Source organism: Ictidomys tridecemlineatus, chromosome 5, assembly GCF_052094955.1.
Source record: "Ictidomys tridecemlineatus isolate mIctTri1 chromosome 5, mIctTri1.hap1, whole genome shotgun sequence".
In the NCBI taxonomy this organism is placed as follows: domain Eukaryota; kingdom Metazoa; phylum Chordata; class Mammalia; order Rodentia; family Sciuridae; genus Ictidomys; species Ictidomys tridecemlineatus.
This window is the reverse complement of record NC_135481.1, coordinates 195,106,805-195,127,861: the sequence shown is the minus strand read 5'-3', so window position 1 is coordinate 195,127,861 and position 21,057 is coordinate 195,106,805. Positions and strand designations below refer to the sequence as shown.

At 57.8% G+C, this 21,057-nt stretch overlaps 1 protein-coding gene across 5 annotated transcripts in view; it reads right to left on the bottom strand.

The window, feature by feature from the left end:
• Sulf2 (sulfatase 2) overlaps positions 1-21,057 on the bottom strand; it is an 81,822-nt gene that overhangs the window by 39,205 nt on the left and 21,560 nt on the right. For all 5 annotated transcript variants that reach the window (XM_078051985.1, XM_013358650.4, XM_078051984.1 and 2 more), the window contains exons 2-3: positions 19,958-20,211; positions 9,599-9,838 (exon numbers count right to left, since the gene is read on the bottom strand). In XM_078051985.1, the coding sequence (XP_077908111.1) occupies positions 9,599-9,838; positions 19,958-20,132 (415 nt within the window). In that variant the 5' untranslated portion in view covers positions 20,133-20,211. The remainder of the gene's footprint in view (positions 1-9,598; positions 9,839-19,957; positions 20,212-21,057) is intronic.

Sequence of the window (21,057 nt, the reverse complement as noted above, 5' to 3'; positions counted from 1 at the left end):
CAGTGGCAAAGTGCAAAGGCCCTGTGGCAGGAATGACCTTGAAATGTTAGAGAAACAGCTAAGAGGCCAGAGTGTCGTCAGAAAGACAGAGGCAAGATGTGGACGGAGGTGAGCAGGCTAGGCACAGAGGTGAGCTTATTTGATGAGCAGAGGGTTTTAAACAGAGAGCGACTGAGTTAGAAATCCATTTTTTGAAGCACTGCCTGGCTTCTAGGTGGAGAGGAAGGATGGTTAACTGCTGGGGAGAGGCAGGGACCAGCAGATAACCAGGGCAAGGGCTTGTCCGGTCCCTTAACAAGCTGTTTCCTGCCTGCCTATTCCTGGAGAGGCTGCTTGTAGAGGGCAAAGCTGGGCTGCAGGGGACCACGTGGCCCAGGCCAACCGGTAGCAGCAAGCCCCGGCACAGCGGTCAGTCAAGGTGCCATGGAGGGTGGGGTGCACGGGCCTCTAATTAAATGCTGGCCTTAGCTCTCCACCACTCCCTGTGAGGGTCACGCAGCTCCAGCAAATGAGGGCAGGGCCCAGACATTCATTTCCTGTGAACTCAATTAGCTGGGCAGGGAGGGCTCCCCAGCTCGGCCACAGGTTTATGCTGGCCTTGCTGTGTCTTAACATCTCCTTTGTCCCCTTTGATGTGCGGCTTTGTCCAGAAGGACAGGATGCAGGAGGTGGGGGAACACAGGAGCCCTCCAGAACAAGGCCTGAGGCGCTGTCAATCAGAGGGTGTGTAATTACCGCTCTGGAGGAATCTGACACTAACTTGATCCTTCCAGAGCCTTCTCAACCTGTCCCACATCTGTGACAAGCATTTTATAAGGCTCCCTCGTTTCCCTGAAAGGAAATTTATAGGTGACAAAAGCGACCTGTGCGCATCACTTTCAAACGATCGACATAAGGCTCTGACCACAATCCACAAGAAAAATAAAGGGAAAGCAATTTTTAATAAAGGGAGATTTCAACATGAAATTTCTGGAGCACATCCATCAAGGAGACGCTGCAGCAGCCAGATGCCTGCACCTTGACACGGTTCCCTGGGAGGGTGACAGCTACAAATGCGGTGGGCGGGTGGCATTTGCAATTCAGATGCTTTGGGTGCCACTGCCATTAGGGATGGGATTTTCAGAAATAAAGACTCTTGGAAAGTTCCGCATTCACTTATAATATTCCCTCCATTTTCTTACCACATAACAATTCCTGGGAAATCCAGGATATATTAAAACCACGAAAACTCTCAGTATTTGTATACAAAATAGACTCAGGTAACAGTAAACAAAAACCCCACTTGATGAATAATCTGGGAGGAAATTCAGAAGCCATGTGGGATGCTGGGCAATGTGGGGACAAATGGGCTCTCTGTGCCAAGCAGGCATCCAAGTCCTTGGTCCCTGCCCTGGGGACACCCCCACCCCCACACCCCCCTGGCCTTGTCGCCGCCTTCACTGATGCCAACCCCTAGGGGGCGCTGTGCCGCCTGAGAACCTGCAGGTGAGCGCCTTCGGTGATTTAATCCATCCCCAGGTGCCTGCCGCAGCCTGCCCGGCGCTTTCAGCTATTAGTTTTCAAAAAGCAGAGTTAATCCTCCACCTATGAAATCTAGCCCCCCTGCCCTGTTGGCATCTGAGCTGGGCACAGACAAGGCAGAGCCCAGCCCTTCCTGGCGGGCCGGGCGTTTCCCGCCTGGGCTGCTCCTCCCTCCCTGCCTTGATGCATCCCTGGGCTGCTCCTGCCTCCCTGCACCTCACCACACCTCCCTGCATCCCTGGTGATGGATTAGAGAAGGTCTGCTGTGTGCGCTGGATGACACGGGGCGGCCCGATGGGGTCCCCAGGTGCTACCCCTGCCCCCAGTCGCAGGATGGCTTGGGAAGGCGAGGGAGGGCAGATCAGGGCCGGTGAAGGGGAACAGATCTGCCGGCGGGCGTGTGAGTCAGGCTTGGCACACAGCCTGGAGCGCAGTGAGGGCCGCAGAAGCATCTTTATCATGTTGATGTCGTTATATTCTCAGAGACGTAGGAGGGCACATCCCAGCCAAAAGAGATTCTGCTCGAATTAGGCTCTTCGGCTCTCCCACAGACCTTTCTACAGTGACAGAAGCTCCTGTCTGCACCATCTAGCATGGTCCCCACGTCTACTGAACACTTGAACGTGCCTTCTGCGCCTGGGAAATTGAAATTTTAATTTGATTTCATTTTAATTAAAGTTAAGTAGCTCCCTGTGGCCAGCAGTCGAGCTGGGTCGCGGGGCTCTAGTGCAACTCTTTGATTCCCCGGGAGCCACAGTGGAAGGTCATGTGCCCTCTGGAGGCCTGGCAGAAGGGTCGGTCGGTGTGTCCACCCACCACGGTGGTCCTGCCCTTCACTTTGGCCTCCACAGCCATTCTAGTGCCCAGAGAAGCAGGGTCCTGAGGAGACCAACAGTGGGAAGGGAACAGAGTGTGTGGAGCTGGCAGCTGGGTGGCCACACCGAGGACTGAAACTGGGCCTTGACCCAGCCCTGAGCAGCTGCTGGCCTGCAGGGTCAGCTCTAGCTCAACACCAAGGCTCCGAGGCCTCAATGAAGGTTGGCGTGGGTCAGAACCAGCTGCGCTGGCCCGAACTGCACCCCCCACCAAATACATGAACAAGTCCTCAGCCCAGGGACCTGCAGAGTGACCTATTTGAACCATGGCCTTTGTAACCATGCAGGATTAGGGTGGGCACTAAGGCAGTGGCCGGGGTCCCTATGAGAAAACGAAAATTCAGACACACACTGAAATGGCCACATGAAGAGGAGGAGACAGGGAGAGGAGAGGGCCATGGGAAGTGGAGGCAAGGTCTGCAGTGAAGCAGCCACAAGCCAAGGACACCTGGGCCACCAGGGGCTGGAGGAGTCAGGATCAGATTCTCCCCAGAGCCAGCGAGGCCTGCGGACACTCGACTCTGCCCTCTGGCTTCCAAAGCTGTCGGAGAAGGAATGACTTTTGCTTTGAGACTTCAGTTGGTGGCACTTTGTTTCTGCAGCCTCAGGAAAGCCACAGTGGACAAGAAGGCATTGGCTGGACTCAGACAGAACCTCGCCCCAGCCTCACAGCCCGGTTTGGAAGGCGGAGGCTCACGGCCGCTTCCCTTTCCCAGAGGCCACTTCCTCTTCCTCCCACCAGGTTTGTGGGCACCACTGGTCACATGACCCTTACTGCATGTGGCAACACGGGGGTACAGAGGACACTGAGGCCCAGACAGGGTGGGTCTCATCCAAGCTTGCAAGGCAGCCCCAGGCTGAGCTGAGTTCTCTGGACTCCTGCTGCTGCCTCACTTGCTTAGAGACCTGGGGGTCTGAGGAGGGCACGGTCCCCAGAGTTTCAAGACGCTTAGGAGGAAGATGTGTGTAGGAAACATGGCCAACCTGGGTCTCCTGAAGATGCCCGGGCCAGCCTGGGCCCTGCGAGGGCTGTGGGACCCCAGCTGAGACCAGATGGCCACGGGGTAGGGGGAGGCTGGGGTCCTGGGAGGACCCCGCTGCCGGAGGAGCATGGGCTCCTTGGGCAGATGGGGAGCTCTGCCCTCACATCAATGGGCTGGAGGGGAGGCAGTGGCGGACGGGGCAGCTGAACAGAAGGAAGAAGAGAGCCGTGTGTGCGGGGTGGGCACTGTGTGCACTTGAGGGGAAGGAAGTGTGCAGGGCACAAAGGCCGAGAGGAGCCAAGCAAAGAGAAGGCCGTCATTGTGAGCACAGAGGCAGCTGCACCGGGCGCCCAGGGACGGTTCAGTCCTCTCTTCTGTGTGTGTGCAGAAGGGCCGAAGAGAAAGGAGGAAGGCTGGGGGGGGGGGAGTGGGGGTGGAGAGAAACCGAGAGGAGAAAGGAGCACAGGACAGACGGGGCAGGGGCTGTCGGCCCCACCAGGAGCATGCGCACACCTCCACCCACCCTACCAAGGCTTACTGAGCACCTACTACAGACCAGCACTCTCCTGGGCACAGGAGCACAGGCAGAAACGGACAGTCTCTCCTTCCAGGAGCCAGAATTTTAAAATCAAAACAGTCAAAAAGATGAATAGGTAGAATATAAAATCAGTTCTGGGAAGAGCCCGGGGGAACCGGGTAGGGAGCACGGGAAGTGTCAGACGTCATTTATCATGGGAGAACGGACAATAAACAAATCCACAAATGTGTTCAGGTGGGGTCAAGGGCTCTGAAGGGAAAGAAAGCAAATAGGAGACACAGGGGGTGGGAGGTACAGAGGTGGTGTGAGGACAGTATCACAGAAACAGCAGAGGAAGACACCTGAGCTCTCACACCCTGAAGCCAGCACAGCAAACGAGTCACACGCGCCTGCCTTCAGGTGCAGTAGATGCCCGGTGCCCTGTGTGTGTGTGTGTGTGTGTGTGTGTGTGTGTGTGTGTGTGTGTGTAGGGGGTGACTGGTGCACCAGCTTCACCAATGTCCCAACATCCTGCAGGGGCAGGTGTCAGGGTGCAGTGAGGTGGCCACCATGGCTGCTGGCCAAGTCCAGGTCCTCGGCTGACCTCCCCCCACTCCAGCTCTGTGGGAGGAGAAGAGTGAAAATAATTGGGTGCTCAGGGCCAAATCTGAAAACAGGCTCCAACTGGCAAAGCCCAGGCTTGTAATGAGGGATGAGCTCCCCTCGCTCCCCAGGAACATTCTAGAACACATGGGGGAGGGGTCGAGGTCAGCACTGGCCACAGAAGCGGGGACGGGAAACCACCTGGGAGCTGCCGGCTCAGATGGTAATGCGGCGCCCCCCGGAGGGGTAACTGGGTTCTCTGGCCTATTTGCCAGAAAGTACCAGAAAATGAGCTTTTCCTCCAGCCTGAGACTGGCAGCCCAGCAGGCCCGTCCTCCTCATCCTTCCCTCCGCTCAGGGATCCCGGGCCCGGGGCGAACCGGCTCTACGGGCTGAGCCGGGACAGGCAGCTCAGCTAATGCGCTCACCCAGGCGCTCTCCACGGTGATTGGCTCAGAGGCTGGCACGTGACTGGAGCTGGTCCAATCAGAATCTCACGACTTCTGCAATCTGGGGAAAGCCTCGTCTTGCTCCTGCAGGATATGATGGAAGGGGCCCCGGGCGGGAGCCAGCCACTGTCTCCAGACCTAGGCTCCTCCTGGACACACCGGCCAAGAGCTTTGCAAGGAAGGCCTTGGGCCTTACTATGAAGTCACGACACTTCTTTTTCCCTTTTTCTGCAATGCAGGGATTGCACAGAGGGCCTCAGGCATGCTGTGCACGTGCTCTACCACCAAGTAACATCCCCAGCCCACATCACCACGCACTGAACCACGGGTCCAGATTCTGCCTGAAGCACCTAAGTCTCTTTAGTTGAGGGAGGTAAAAAAAAAGAAAAGAAAAATTCCATAGCTTGTCCAAACAGTCGCAGTTGAGGTTTCTGTCTCTTGATCTGAAGCGATTTACTGGTCGCTAGAGGTGGGGCACGTTGCCACGTTTCGTTCCCCATGTGCAATTATTGTGACATTTACTAAACACGGCCGAGGCAGTCTGTGTGATGCTGGGGTACTTGTGTGAATCGTCATTGTCATCACGACACTTCTCAAGTGCTTACCACATGCCAGTCACTGTCTTAAGAATTCACAAAACCCTCTGAGCCAAGTAACATCATCTGTGATTGAGGTAACCGAGACGTGGAAGCTAAATAACGCATCCAAGTTTGTAGAGCCTGAAGTGGCAGAGTTCAGACCTGAACGGGAGCCAAATACCTGCTCTCAACCACTCTGTAAAGAACAGGGAGGTATCCACACCCTGAGAATCCTGCAGGACCTACCCATGAGTACAGTCAGGGCAGCAGGTGGTCACCTGCTGAAATGTGATGAGGGGTGACTACATACGTTCTGTAAAACTGGAGCATGTCATTTATCCTTCCAAGATTCAAGTCACTGAAGTTACAGGAAGCCACATCTAGAAAGATCCATTAACAAATTGATATTTATCCTGCTTAAACTTAGCATCCCTCACTTCATCCTGTGTCAATCTCTACTGCAAACACGGGAAACATGAAGCAAGATGATTGCAAGATGAAATTGCTCATCTTTTAAAAGATGCAGGGTTTTGTGAAATTAATTAAAGTGATGCCGGAGGACAGCTTGAAACACAGGTAAATCCACTGACAAATAATAATCTGGCCTGGGAGATAAGTGAAGAGGAGACTATTGAGAGGGGTGATGAGGTAATAAGCTCTCCACTGGGGAAAATCCAAATGTCAAAGGATTAAGAGAAGCCCCAGGAAACACGGATAAGACCCTCAAATACTCTGGCAAAGGTGACCTTCTTTGAATCCACTGTGAAAACGGAAGATGGAGGAAAGGATGTCACTGTGCTACCATTTAAATTTGTTGGACTAATTACACTCCTCCCAATAGACACTTCACCAACTCATTTCCTTAAACAACCATCCCAGGGTGTGGTGGTGCACACCCACAATCTCAGCAACTAGGGAGGCTGAGGCAGGAGGATCATAAGTTTGAGACCAGCTACAGCAACTTATCAAGGTCCTAAGGAACTTAGCGCCCTTTCCCAAAATAAAAAAAATAAGGCTGGGCACCATGGTGCACGCCTGTAATCCCAGTAGCTTGGGAGGCTGAGGCAGGAGGATTGGGTGTTCAAAGCCAGCCTCAGCAATGGCGAGGCACTAAGAAATTCAGTGAGACCCCATCTCTAGATAAAACACAAAAAAGGGCTGGGGATGTGGCTCAGTGGTCAAGAGCCCCTGAGTTCAATCCCCAGTACAACCCCCCCCCAAAAAAAATCCCATTAGTTTAATTAGAGCCCAGCCTCTGTATTATAAGATATAACAAAGTTATTTTCAAAGTCTTGTTGTTTCATTTCTTAAAATAAAACACCTAGGGGCTGGAGTTGTAGCTCAGTGATAGAGCATTTGCCTCGTACGTGTGAGGCACCGGGTTCGATTCCCAGCACCACATATAAATAAGCAAATAAAATAAAGGTCCATCAACAACATGACTATGGTTCACACTTCATTTTCCCTCAGTATCCATTTTATTTTTCTCTCAAAGTAAACGAAGTTTCACCCAGAATGAGGACTGTGTTTCCCAGATGCCTTTGCAGCCACATGTGCCCATGTGACTGGCTCTCACCAATGGGAAGGAAGGAATCTGAGTCTTGGACCTATAGACCAAGCTGGGTCCCCCAGAGCAGCAAGGATTCTACATTGAGATATCATCTTAAATCCCACTCAATCAATCCCTAGGCACCCGCAGAGATGTACAGTTTAATATGGATCAAGACCCTGCAGGGACAATTGACCTTCTGTCCTTGGGGATTAAAATCTGAATGTGTACCATGAATCACATTGAAGGGATTCTGAATTCGTTACAATTTGTTCTTGTCATTTTCTCAATCAACAGTGTAACTTAGTATCATGCAGTTAAAATGTTTCTACCTTAAACAGCAACATAAAACTCAAATCTGAACTCCCTAGTGCCAGGGTGAAGAGGAAAAAATATACAGGAAGCCCTTGCTTATTAGTAATCAGGAGCACATCCGTTCAAAGTGAACAGGGGTTTTCCGGGTTCTGAGTTCTAACTCTGTACACGGGGACATTCTAAATAAAATGAATACTTTGTAACACTGCCATTGAAAATTCCCGTTGTTCTATGTGGGTGGCTATTATTCATATTTGACATGTTCCTGTCTTCACTGAGGATATAATAATTAGGTAGAGCTGGGTAGCCAGGTGCAGGGGCGCACACCTGTAATCCCAGACACTTGGGAGGCTGAGGCAGAGGATCACAAGTTCAAGACGAGGCTCAGCAACTTAGTGAGATACCCTGTTTCAAAATAAAAAAATAAAAAGGGCCAGGGGGGAGGCTCAGTGGTAGAGCGCCCTGGGTCCCATTCCCAGGACCACACAGGTACCCACAAAGTACAGCTGGGCCCAGTCAGTCCTCTGGGAGGCAGATTCTTGGTGATTCGTGTAAGTTCAAGGATGGAGTTTGCAGCCTCAGCTTTAAGGCATGTTTAGGGTCACCTGGGTGATTTTGACCCCCAGCCTTTAGCTCCCCCTGGCATCAGCCCCCAAATGCCAGGAGAAAAGCGAGCTTCCTTTCCGTGGGTCAGATCCCGCGCCTGCACCACTGGCTTTCCACGCCCCTGGTCTCCACCCTGATCGCGCACAAGCACCTCACGGTGTAGCTCTGGACAAATCCCTCTCTGGGCTGCGGCTGTCCTGGTCCGCACGTGAGGGGCTCAGAGAACACTTTCAGGGTCTTTACTGTTCTTTTGGCATCCACAAAGCTAACGGTCTCACCCGCCTTGTGCAGCCAGGGGTCATGAAAGGGGGCCGTGGGCCGCACCTGTCCCCGTTTTCCTTGGCTCACGGTATGCATTCTTAAAACACTGAGTTTTGCCAACATTTTTTTTTTAATCAGGAGATTTTTGCTAAAAATTCAATGTAAAAATATTTGCAGTTCAGTGACTCTGCACAGAAATAGCTATAATTTGTGGACCTGAGTGGCAGATGCCTCCTTTCCTAAGGGCCTGAGGCCTTGCGGTGGCCCACCTACCTGCCTCCACCAGCAAGGCCAGGCCCCTCATTATCTGAAGGGGTAGCCCAGGTGACCTTGGCCATGCACAGCCTTCTGCAGAGACCCAGAAACCAAAGGGGTTCTGCTCACACACTGGCACCCATGATGCACGGCCGGAGGAGGGAGCGGGCCTTCTTGGTTCTGCAGCTGCCCCATTTTCTAGGTGATTCTGGTGGCGGGCTGAGCGTGCAGGAAACGACCCCGGCTTCCTGGCTGCTCCGCTGCCGCCAGCCCACACTGTGGATCAGAAGACGCTGCCCCACCTCAGGCTGTCCTTCCCTCCCTTCCCTCCCACCCAAACCAACCTCTAGCCACTTGGATGCAGCTCTCCCGGGTTGCAACACTTGGGCCACCACATCTGGTTTCACAGCTGCCTTGGCCCTTGGCCCATGGTGGGGTGTATTTATTTATTTTTTTAAAGCGAGTAAAATTAATAGAGTTTGGAGGATTTTGCAAGGGGGCTGGAGCGAGCGGCTGTGCTTAAGAACACCCCTATCTCGGCAGCCGCCCAGCAGAGGCGCCTCTGGAACTCACAGTCCCTCCAGCAAGATCAACAGGATCCTGGTGGTGGCCCGGGGCACTCTGCCCTGCTGAAAGGGGGGCCCTCCCTGGGGAGCGGTGGATGAAAGGCCCAGCACCAGGGGAACCTGAGCCATCCGGGTCGCCCCCATACAGAGCCCCAGATCCTACATCTCTTCAAATCTCCCCGTGTCAAGCTGTTCCCCCACCCGATGGCTTTAAAAAGTTACCAGAAAACAAACTCGTGCCTGGGACTCTGTGGTCTCCCTGGAATACAATATTTTAAACGGATGTTCTTCCCGGCCCCAGGGCCTTGTGCATGCGAGGTGACCACTCCACCAACTGAGCTCTGTCTGCAGCCGGGTTTTTTTTGGTTTTTTTTTTAAGAACTCAACTTTTTGAAAAGGTCCCTTTATCCCTACTCTGACAGGCCTGCACGTTTCTGATTTCCACACACAGAAATAAACGCTCCACTTTGAAATGGAAGGAAAGCGGTCGGGTGTGCGACCCGGGACGACCCGCGCTCACCTGTCCGGTAGCCCGTGCTGTTGAGGTACACGGCGAAGGTGCGGCCCTCGTGCTGCGCCTGCCAGGAGGGCGAGGAGCAGTTCTCGTTGTTGGTGTAGGTGTTGTGGTTGTGCACGTACTTGCCCGTGAGGATGGAGGAGCGCGACGGGCAGCACATGGGCGTCGTCACGAAGGCGTTGACGAAGTGCGCGCCGCCCTGCTCCATGAGGCGCCGGGTCTTGTTCATCACCTGCATGGAGCCTGCAGAGGGCACAGAGAGACCGCTGGGGGGACGGCCACCCCGCCCCATGCTCCAAGGGCACCACAGGGAATCCACAGGGGCAGGAGGATGGTGCGGCCCAGTGGGGAGATACCCTGGGTGCAGCTGGGCGCACCTGTGATCCCAGCTACTCTGGAGGCTGAGGCAGGAGGACCCCAGGGGCCCTGCCAGCGTGGGCAGCTTAGCAAGACCCGGCCTCAGAATAAAAAGCTGGGGGGGTGTCGCTCAGTGGTGGAGCTTGCTCACCTGTGCAAGGCCCAGGGTTCACCCCCAGGACTGCAAATGAACAAGCAAACCAAAGTCTCTGTCCCCAGACCTACGTCGGCTAAGTGGAAACCCGTTTTAAAAGATCTCAGAATCGCAATGTGTTACATAGGAGCTTTTCTTTTTGGTGGCTGTTTTTCAGGGCATTGGTATATACTGACTATTTTTTTGAAAGCAACCACCATGTAAACAGGGGAAAGATGGTATTTTGCTTGGCTTGGAATTTCCCCAAGAATTGTTCACACTTATTGAAATCCGGTCCTGCCAACCCTTGGCCAAACTCCCTGAGTGTGTCTCCGCCAAAATGCTCAGCAGTAGTGGCGCTGACTCCTCCCTGGTCCACTTGGAACTCACCCTCCTTCTCTGCCCAGATCTAACCCATCTGTCCGGCTGCACCTCCTCTGGAGCCGCAGCCTTCTGTCCTCTGAGCGCTCATCCGGAGCACGCATACCCCAGGCAGTGGATGCCCGTGCCTACTCCCGTTTCTCTACTCCCGTTTCTCTACTCCCGTTTCTCCACGAGGCTGGGAGCAGAGCTAGGCACTTAGGAAGGAGGGGATGAACGTGGGCAAAAGCCATTGCTCTGCCCATGGCTGGGTCCCCAGCACAGCCACCGTCGGGGGACACAGCAGGTGCTCAACAGCTGCATGATGAGGGGACGCTATGGCTACACCCACGGAGCAGACCTGGAGGGAACAGTCCGCACAAATCCCTTTTCTCCTCCTACTGCCACCCCTGGGCTTCCCCCTTTCCTTGAAGCTCTTAGGTCTATGGTGGGTTGAACGGTGACCCCCGAAAGGACCAGGTCAAACCTAAGTCCTGGAATCTGTGTGATCGCATTTGGAAAAAGTCCCAGGCCTGGAGGTGAGCTGATCTGGCTCCCCCAGGGGGGTGCCAAGTCCAACCCAGGTGTCCACGTAGGAGACAGAAGTCAAAGTCACAGACAGGGCAGGCTCTGACGGGGGAGGGGCGGCCTAAAGCACGGAGCTGGGAGGACCCCCCATCCCCCATCCCCCCCCCCAGCCTGGAGGCGCGGCCCGTTTTGGACTTGGGGCCCTGGGGGCTGGGGACAGTGAATGTCTGCTGCTCTAAGTGCCGGCCATTCCTTAGGACAGCATTGGAGCCTAGGGCCCTAGAGAGAGCTGAACCCAGCACCTCCTTAGAGATGGGACAACAGGTGTGAGGCCTCCCTCAGGGCTGGAGTGGGAGGAGATTTAGGCCTCTTTGCCCTGTCTCTCTGCCAGATGGGGAAGGATCAGAGCCAGGCCTCCCCCAGGCCAACAGATAATATCGCTGCTCCCCAGAGCTCGGCCTGCCAACCCTCCGGTGGTTTGCCACTGCACCCAGATGGCCCAGATCCCCTCCTGGGGCCTGGAAGACCCCTGGTGACCCCACCTGCCTTCCTCTTTCTCTGGCCCCCTCTTGTTCACCTTGCTTTGCCTGCATTGGCCACCTGGACATTTCTTAAGTGCTGCAGGCTCCATCCTGCCCCAGGATCTTTGCACTGGCCGTCACCTCTGTCCAGGGTTCTCTTTCCAAGACTCGGCTTCAGTTGGCCAAGCCCATCATTCAGGTCTCAAACTGTTGGTGCCCTCCAGCTCTGACTGCTCTAGGTGTGGAGCCTCCGGCTGCAGGGGCTGGAGGAGGGGGCTTGCAGAGGGCCACCTGAGCCCCTGGTGCTACTCTGCAGCCTGTGTGGGGCTGAGGCTGGCGAGGCCCAGGGCTCTGCGTACCCCAGCAGGGAGGCTTATTTGCTTGTGCTGAGCAGCACCAGCGGGTGACAGGAGCCTGGGGAAGCCACTCCCCCTGCCCCTGGGGTGACTCCTAGTGGCCCTCAGGCACAGCTGGGCCCCTCGGGATCCCTGGGAGGACCTGTGGCCCCGAGACAGACCTTTCCTTACAGTCAAGTACCCTGCTTTCCCAGATTAACCTGTTCACCTTGTTTGTTGCCTGGAAAGGGCTGGAACGTCAGAGCCAGGGTCGTGGGCGGTTCCACGGCTCTGGCCCCCAGCTGGAGGTGCTGGGAGCTCAGTGGCTACTCAGTGACTATTCCTTGGGTGCACGGATTTTGTGCGCCTGGTTCACGAGCTCAGGGAAAAGGATGGAGCCGCTGGCAGCGGGCGCTCAGCCTCTCACCCCCCGGAGACCACACGGGGACAGAAGATGGTCCCACCACCCACCAGACCCTCCTGCGGAGACGCTGGCGAGGCCCCACTGAAGGGCCCAGGGAGGTGGCACTGGGTGCTGCCCTGGTGGGGCCCCACGCGGTGGGCCTGCTGCTTATTTTAGTGGACCCGGAACCCTGGTCCACTGGCTTCCGTCCCCTTCGTGCCTGGCAGGCTGTGCCCCCTCCCACACTCCCCCTGCCCGAGCCAGCCCTGCGGAAAGAGGGGCCTGTCACCGGGATGAAGGCACATTCAGCAGTGCCCGAGGGACCCTGGTATCTGCACCTGAGAAGCGCCCCGTGCTGGGCCTCGCCCAGGAACGTCATCTGCTTTACTCAAAGTCCCTCAGCCACCAGGCCCTCCGAGGCCACATCTGCCACACACAAACCTGATCTGATCCCCATGCGGATGGCCAGCGGGTGGCAGGGAGAGACCTGGGGGACGTGGCCACAGAGCTCAAAAGGCCAGCTCTTCATGTTTCACCGAGGCCGGGCCGCCAGCCCCAACGGACTCTCCAACACAAACCCGGGGACCCGGCTTCTTTCCATGACTGAGCCGTCCCACGCGCTGGGCCAGGGGTGAGGTCACCCTGACACCTCTCTCTGTGACGGATGGCCTGGGGCCCCTCCCCCACCCACGGGACTTAAATCCAGCCCCAGACCACACACTGCCCCAAGCCAGTCTCGGGGACGCTCAATGCCAACCGACCCCTGACAGCCTGGGGGGCTCCCCATGAACCAGCTACGCCCTTATTCGTTATTTTTCTTTAAAGTGATGTAAAAAAACCCCTTCGATTCCAAGTAGCCGTGAGACCATGGGTGTAACGTGCAAGTTCCACCTGTTGACGCAGGGCACAGTACGCTGGCGGGTGGTGACAGCGGTGCTGCTGGCCTGCCCACAGGCCTGAGTCCTGCAGGGCGGACGGCCCAGGAAAGCTGAGGCAGCTGCCTCTGAGTTTAAGTCCCGTCTCTCGCAGCCTTGGGCCCCAGGGCTCACAGGGGCTGCGCAGGCACCGGCCTCAGGGCTGCAGCCCTTTTCTAAAGGCCTGGGTCAGAGCAGGTGCCGGGCCCTTCAAGGTTCCCAGCACCCCCGTCTGCCACCGCTGGGTGGAGGGGCTCATGTCCGCCTCCCACTCTGAGGCCTGGAGCGCTGGGAGCCGTGTGAGCGCTCCCCGCGAGACAGACCCCGGTGGCCCAGACCCTTCCCTGTCAGCAGGAGGCAGCTCCGTGCTGGGTGAGCAGCTACACTTCCATTTTCTTTCACGTGCTGCCAAAGTCGCTTCCAGAATCCAAGAGATTCCCCAAGTGTTCCTGGACTGAAAACCAAAAAGTCCTGCAGGAATGAGCTCCGCGAGGCACGGGCGGTGGGCCTCCTCCTCAGCTCACCTGTGGCCACAGGCTCTGCTTCCTGAGTCGAGTGGCGGCAGGAACGTCGGGAGGTGGCTGCAAGTCACTGCAAGTCACAAGGAGGGCCGCTCTGCAGGGCGCGACACAGGGGCTGCCCAACCCCACACCTTTCTTTCTAAAGCCTGTTTCCCCCTGAGGCTGGCCAGGGCCTCCGACCCGTGAAGGCCAGACCACAGGGCTGCACACGGTGGTTCCTTGTCCCCACACCAAGATGGTCCCCTGTGGTGACAGGCTGCTCCTCACAGGCCCCTGCCACCTCAGCGCCTCCCGCGGCTCCCCAGCTCTGTGGGGGGGGAGGCTCCCCAGCTCTGTGAGGGGGTCCACCCTCGCAGTCTCCAGTCCACACCCTGAAATGACTGTTGGTCCTCTCTCCCGCACGGCACACCCGCCAGCACGTCTCGTCCGCTGGGCCTGTGGGACGGCGGTGTCCGTCTTCCTCTCTGTGGTCTGACCGTATGTGCCTGGACCTGGCCAGCAGACTCCCTGCTGGGTTCACCTTGCACCTGGACCTTGGCAGCAGCCTCCTTAATGGACGCCCTTCTTATCCATTCTTCATGGAGTAGCCAGAGGGTCAGAGTAGTCAGGCTACGTCCTTCTCTGCTAATGTGCAGAGAACCGGTGCCTTCCATCTCACCCAGAACGCCCAAGTCCTCCCCTTGGTTCAAGGCTCATGCCCTGCATGATGGACCCGAACACTGCCCCTTCATCCCCCAACCTTCTCCTCCTGTCCCCCAGCGGCTCACACTCCACCTGGCCTCTCTGCAGCTCTGCTAACCTGTGGGAAAGTTCCTGCCCCGGGGCCTTTGCACATCCTGTTCCCTCTGCCTGGAACCTCTTCCCAGGGATCCCTTTGGTGGTGTTCGTACCTTCTCTGCTCGGATGTCCCTTCTCAAGGAGGCCACCCTGTATGAAGCCACATCCCTCTCCTTGGTTTATCCTCGCCACTTCGCACTGTCCCGTGGGCTCTGTATTTATGTGTCTTGTTCATTGGCTTTGCCACCAGGATGTAAACAAGCAGAGATTTTGTCACTCCTCGTGCTGCTGGGTCCCCTCTGGCACACAGTGGGCACCTGCACACCCTGATGGATGAACCAGTCTGGCCTGGGTTGAGCCCCGCTGCAGACGCCATGTGCGGGCAGGAAGGGGGTCTCCCTCCCTGATTCGACTCCACACCCGCCCCTCTCCTCTTCTGGCGCTGGCTCTGGGTTCTCCTGTGCAGAACCGCGCCTGTCCACTCCACTCCGCGTGGTTCCCGGGCTGCAGGGTGGTTCACGGTTGACCAGATGTCCCAGGAATCCAGGCCCGAGAGACTCAATCTGGGGACTTCATTGCACTTGTGGGAAAGCTCCCTTAGTACAGAGATGGCTTGCTAGAGTGCCACCCGGGTCTGCAATGGTCAGGAGTGCCCTGTGGTGGGCAGGCCTGAGAAGGAAGCCGACTTGCAGGAAAACAGAGATCCGGGAGACAGAGAGGCAAATGGCACCCAGGATAGTGCTGCTGGATCCAACGGCACCTGAAGCTCAAAGTAGACTCAGACTCTTTATTCCCATGAGTCAAATAAATGCCCTTTTTAAACTGGCTCAGCTCTGCTAAGTCCCTGACATAGGGGTTGTGACTCATGTGACTTTACATCCAATGGCATCTCCTTCCCACGGCTCCTTGGCAGCTCCTCTGACCCTCCACTCGGCTGTTCTCTGCACCCATGATGCGTGACTCTGTCCCCAGCACACGCAGCATCGGCAGAGGAAGCAGCTACAGTCGACCTGATTGACAGGTATCACTCAAGCCCGGGGACATCACGTGCCCGGCTCACATACCTGGCAGTGTGCACCGTGCCCAAGCGGCAGGCTCACCCCAGGGTGGGCTGGGAGGAGCCCATGGTATCCTGCTACGTGGTGCCACAAGAGACTCACGCTGGCAATGACTCCTAAACCTAGCAGGGTCATGGACAAGCAGCACCCGGGCTCCGGCCCAGGTGGCACCGACGGAGGACGGCTTTGGACTTGGAATGTGAGCCAGCCACCACACAGGCACAGCCTGCCTGGGCTCAGCCACCACAGGACAACAGGCGGATGGCATCTCCATTTTACACCCGGGGGAGCCAGGGCACAGAGCAGTCAAGTAACTTTCCCAAAGCCGCACAGCCAGTGGCGGAGTGGTGATGGAGCCCAGCCATCTGGCTAGACAGCCCAGCCTCGCCCGATGCTGGAGTGCTTCGAGATGTTCTGAAAAGGCAGAGAGTCCTTCAGAGGTGCTTCAAGCTTCTCTCCATGCTTCACCCGGCTTTGGGGGGCCTGATTGGAGTCTACCAGCCTCAGGGAGCCCCGAAAGGCAGTCTCTTCCTGCCTGGCCTGGACCTGGGAGCGTGAGCAGGACAGTCCACGCCTGATGTCCTTGACCTTGGGGCAGACGCACCGCAGCAGTGACGTGGCCTGAGTGGGGCCGGACGGGAAGCCCCGGTCATTGGGCTCACGGCTTCCCTCACCCGCTCCTGCCCGCAAGGGGAGCTGCCCGCCACCGCCCTGTCCTCGTGATGCAGGCGCACGGCTCCAGGGGGGAGGGGGGCAGCTTCCTGGGGGCCCTAAACACCGGCTGTGCCGTCCCCGAGGCCCTGGGTTTTGCGGCGACTCTGTGGACACGGGTCTTTCTCTGAGGTCAGAATTTCCCGCTTCCCTTCACAGTGATATTCCAGCTTCAAAAACCAAGTCCAGGTGGAGAGGATCCCGAGTGCAGGACGGATGCAGGAGGGTGGCCGCTCTGCGTAAGGACCGCGGGTCTGCCGAGCCGTGCCGCCTGGCCTGGGCCCCTGGGTTTGGTCTTGGCCGAATTAAACCAGTGAACCCGGCAAAGGCCCTGGTTCCGGGCCTCCCTGACCGGAGGCCCCCACGAAGCAACACGGTGGCTGCTGCCCTGGACTCTCCCGGGGGGGGGGGGACGGCCACCAGCCCATGGTCCCCAGGGCGACCCTGGAAACGCGGCTCTTCCCAAATGCCCTGGAACCAGAGGGTGACTTGGGTCCCTTACTAATTCATACGCCCCTGGAGCCAGCTCCCGGCACGCGACACCGCCGAGGCCCAGCTCAGGTTAAGATGCACGCCCCAAGGCCCGGGACGCCAGGCGGCCGCCCCGGCCTTCAATCAAGGACAGGGATGGGGCCCTTCTTTTCTTGCTGGCCTCTCGGCCGGACCCTAATCAGGGTGGACGGCTCTTCTCCGCCCCGGGGCTGGAAGGAAGCCTGGGCCCGTCTCTGTGGGGAAGTCGCCCGGCAGAGCTGCCGCATGGGTGAGCAGAAAATAGCAGGTGATGAATTTTTTAGGACCCCCCTCCGCGCGGCAGTTGTGCCGACTGTGAGATGATGGGCGGCTGCTGGGAACATGCATTATTGATCCCGTTCTGTCTCAGGGCTTATGAAAAGCCAGCGGCCCGGCTGCCACCTCCCCACCCCTCACCTCCCGAGAGCTCAGCCTGGTTCCAAAGCCAGGTCTGCCGTGGAGGAGGCCTGGCTTGCCCGTGGCGGGGAAGGCCGGGAGGCACAGGGCTGTGCCGTCCGTGTCGCTGGAGGGGACAGACACGCCACAGAACACGCGACCAAGGATTCAGCCTTCAGCAATGCTCACTCGCGTGTGCAGCTATCTAACCAACATGCCCCAGATCTGGAAGCGACTCACTACCCGTCCCAGGAATCTGGTGAAGCAGAGCAGGGCTTCAGACTTGTGGGTTCAAATTCTGTTGAACTGCATTCTAGCTGTGCAACCTTGGACGAGGGGCTTAACTTCTCTGTTTCTCCATGGGCAAAATGGACAGAGTGGATCTGTACCTTGAGTCAGCCATGGTTGAGTTAGTTCTCCTTCTTACCCTCCCCGTGCACCCACAGCTCCTGTCCTCAGGTTGGCTCATTCCGATGGTTTTATTAAGAGTCGCAGATGCAAGATTCAAATTGGATCCTGGCGCGAGTCGGCTTGGCTGGCTGCTCAGTCACTCACCTGTCGGCTCCCACCCCCACATGCAGACGTCGACCTCGACTCTTCTCTTTCCTCACCTCCAATCCATCCCTGCCTCTATCTCCCAAGCTCACACCGAGAGGGACCCGGTCTCACCAGCCATTGCCTCTGTCCCCTCTGGGTCCGCGGTCACCTGCCCGGTCACTGCCCGGCTTCCTGGAGAGTCTGCTCCTGCAATCCCAGGGATCTCGGGGCACACGGTGAGGTCCTCGTCCTCCGCGCTGTCCACTTCACTGAGACCGACTCGCCAGCCCTCCCCGTGTCCACCAGGCCTCGGCGGCCTGGCCAGGCAGCTCCTGCCCTCCACTCCCGCCCAGAGCCCCCCCTGTCCTGCAAGGACACTGCCCAGTCCCCAGCCCTGACATAGTGGGCTGCGCAGGACGGAGGCCGCCGAGTCTGTGCTGGGTGAGAGAAGGGACCTCCAGGGCCTCTCAAAGTCCCCAACGTCCCATCAGAACAGCCCCGAGGGCCACGCGCAGGGAGACCAGGGGCCCTGAGGTCCAGGTGTGCCCGCAAGTCCTCTGTGCCAAATTCTGCTGGACCCCCCCTCGTGGCCCTGGTCCCCAGATGCCCTGATCACCAGCAGCAGCTCCTTCTGACCACTGCCGGAGCCGGGCAGCGTCTGTGTCCAGCGGTCAGCACAAGCTCGGGTCCTGACTGCTGCCTCCTGCCAGTTCCTCTTGCTCAGAGAAGCTCCTGAGAAACGTCTGCACTTGACCCTCGTACGGACCAGGGAGCCGCTGAGTTTTACCCTGAGAATTTCTTTGGCAGCAAAAAGACTGATTTGGCTTGTGAAGGTTTACCTGGCAAACAATATGCTGTGACGTTTGACGGTGGCCAGAGGTAAGGGTTCGGCCCTCACCTGGCCAGTGACCACTTGACGGGCAGTCCTTTCCAGGATGGCACCGCGATCTTCATGTTTTACCCCCCTTTTCCAGACTCAGCCACCTCTGCCTTCCTGGTCCTGCCTCGGGGCCTTTGCACATGCTATTCCCACTGGCTGGAACACGTGTCCCACATTTTCACAACACAGGGTGGTGCTGATGATGAGCAGGGAACGATAAGGCCAGCACTGACCAGTGTAGTGGCCTCAAGCCACTGCAGCCATGAGCACCTGAGAGTGGCTGTGCTGAGACACATACATCATCAAAACCAGCTTAAAGGATGCAAATGTGTCCTGAGTTTCCATATTCGCTGCCTGTGGAAGTGACAGTAGTCGGGGTACACTGAGTTAAACAGAACATTGTCAACTTCACTGTTATCTTCACTGATTTGTCGTAGGGGCCCTTTACCACTGAGCTACATCCTTAGCCTATTTTTGTTTTGAGAGAGGGTCTTGCTAAGTGCCCAGGCTGGCCTCCAATTTGTGATCCTCCTGCCTCAGCCTCCAGAGCAGCTGGGATTAAAGGCGTGCGCCACCCACTGGGCTCAACAGTATCCTTTCACTTTTTAAAAATGTGGCTCTTAGAACCCGTGGAATGACCTTTCTTATTTGCATCCTATTTGCATCTGTGGCCTGCATTTCACAGCTGACCTTTCCTCTGGGGTGGGGGATGGGGTCTAGCTCCCTCCTTGGTACCCAAACCCCTGGAAGGCCCAGGGCTGTCGTCTGTATAACCCAGATCACTTGGGATGCCTGACTCGGTGTCACCGCGGGGTCACCAGTTGCTGGGCTGTACCGTTTGGGAACAACGTCCAGGTCTGTGTGTACTCAGTACAAAGCCAACCCCCCTCCCGTACTTCTGGTGGACGGGGCGGCATCTGTGAGTGGACCTGTGGATGGGGGTGGGCTGGACAGCGGGGTTTGCCCTGGAGAAAGGACACCCGCAGGGACAGTGGACTCCAGGGGGAGAGGGCAGAGGTCAGTGAGACCCGAAGGCGGAGTCTGGCCCCGGGAACACAGGTCTGGCTGACCTTGGCTGAGGCCGGCTCTTGGGGGCCTCATTTCTGGAATTTCTTCCTCATACAAATAAAGAAGGGCACAGCTCGGGTGCAGAAGCCCGGGACCTTGCCTGGGAGAGGGAGGAGTGGGGGACCGTCTGTGGTGGCCGTGGACGCAGCCCAGGTAGATGGGGTGGGGAAAGAGGTGGGGTGAGGCCCTGGTCCTGGCCTGCGCAGGCCCCCAGGAGCGGCTCTGCGGAGTGGACCCCGACCCCAGGCTCTGCCGGGCGCTGCTCCCCGACGCGGGGGTCGAATGCACTTGGACGTGACCCAGCTCCCCGCCGCGCGAGGACCCGGGGCGCCCTTCCCGCGCCTGCAGCTTACCCAGCTCCACGTCCTGGTCGTCGGTCAGCACCAGGATGATGTTGGGGCGGATGTTCCTGCGGTCCCTCTGGAACCGGCCCTTCAGGCGGTGGGGTGACAGGAAGGCGGCGCTGCCGTCCAGGAGCGGCAGGACGGTGGCGGACAGCAGGCAGAGCAGCAGGCGGGGCGGGGCCATCTCAGAGGGCCCCCGCGACCCTCCCCGGGCGAGGCTGACGTGCTCTGCGGACGGGTTCTGCTCCCTCTTCACTCACGACCTGGGGAGGAGGCAGGAACCGGGTCAGCCCCGTGCCACCTGGTGCTGCTGTCCTCTGCCTGGTGGCCTGGGTGGGCAGGCATGGGCCACTGTCCTGGAGCAGAGCCCGTGGGCCCCCCGGACTCCAGGGCCACTGGGCTGTGTGGGGACAGCCCTGGCCCAAGGTGGACAGCCAGCTACTCTGATTCAACCCACAGACCCGGCACAGAGAAGGGCAGTGGTGGCCCTGCCCAAGGGGACGAGCAGGCCACCTGGCCTCTGCCCGGCACAGGGAAAGGACCACCAGGTGCAGGCTGCAGGGGGCTCCACGGGGCTGGACGGGACGATCACCAGGCTTCCTAGACGCAGCTGGTGTCCCTGTCCCAGACCTGCCCTCCCCTCAGTCCCCCCAGCCAGCAGGTGAGCGGCCATCCAGAACCCATCCGTGGGCCCGACCCTGGCACCTCCAGGTGGGCACAGGGGCCTCAGGATGAAGTGGCCGGGTGACAACAGGAAAGAGGAGCTGGGGGGCTGCCGAGGGAGGAGTGAACTTTCACCTCCCACCGTGACCTCTCCCCTTGACCCCAGGTCATGGTCACAGCAGAGCTGGGGGGGGGCAGCAGTCTGGGCTGCGTGGTCTCTGGCCTCTCTGGCTCGCAGCCACAGTTTTCTTTTTCCTTCTTGGGGAAATGATCCTTCAGGTCCCATCCAGATACAGGCCAGGGTCTCACTTACTAGAGGGAATACGGGCGTGTTACTCCCATCCAGATATGGACCAGGGTCTCACTTACTAGAGGGAATACGGGTGTGTTACTCCCATCCAGATATGGACCAGGGTCTCACTTACTAGAGGGAATACGGGCGTGTT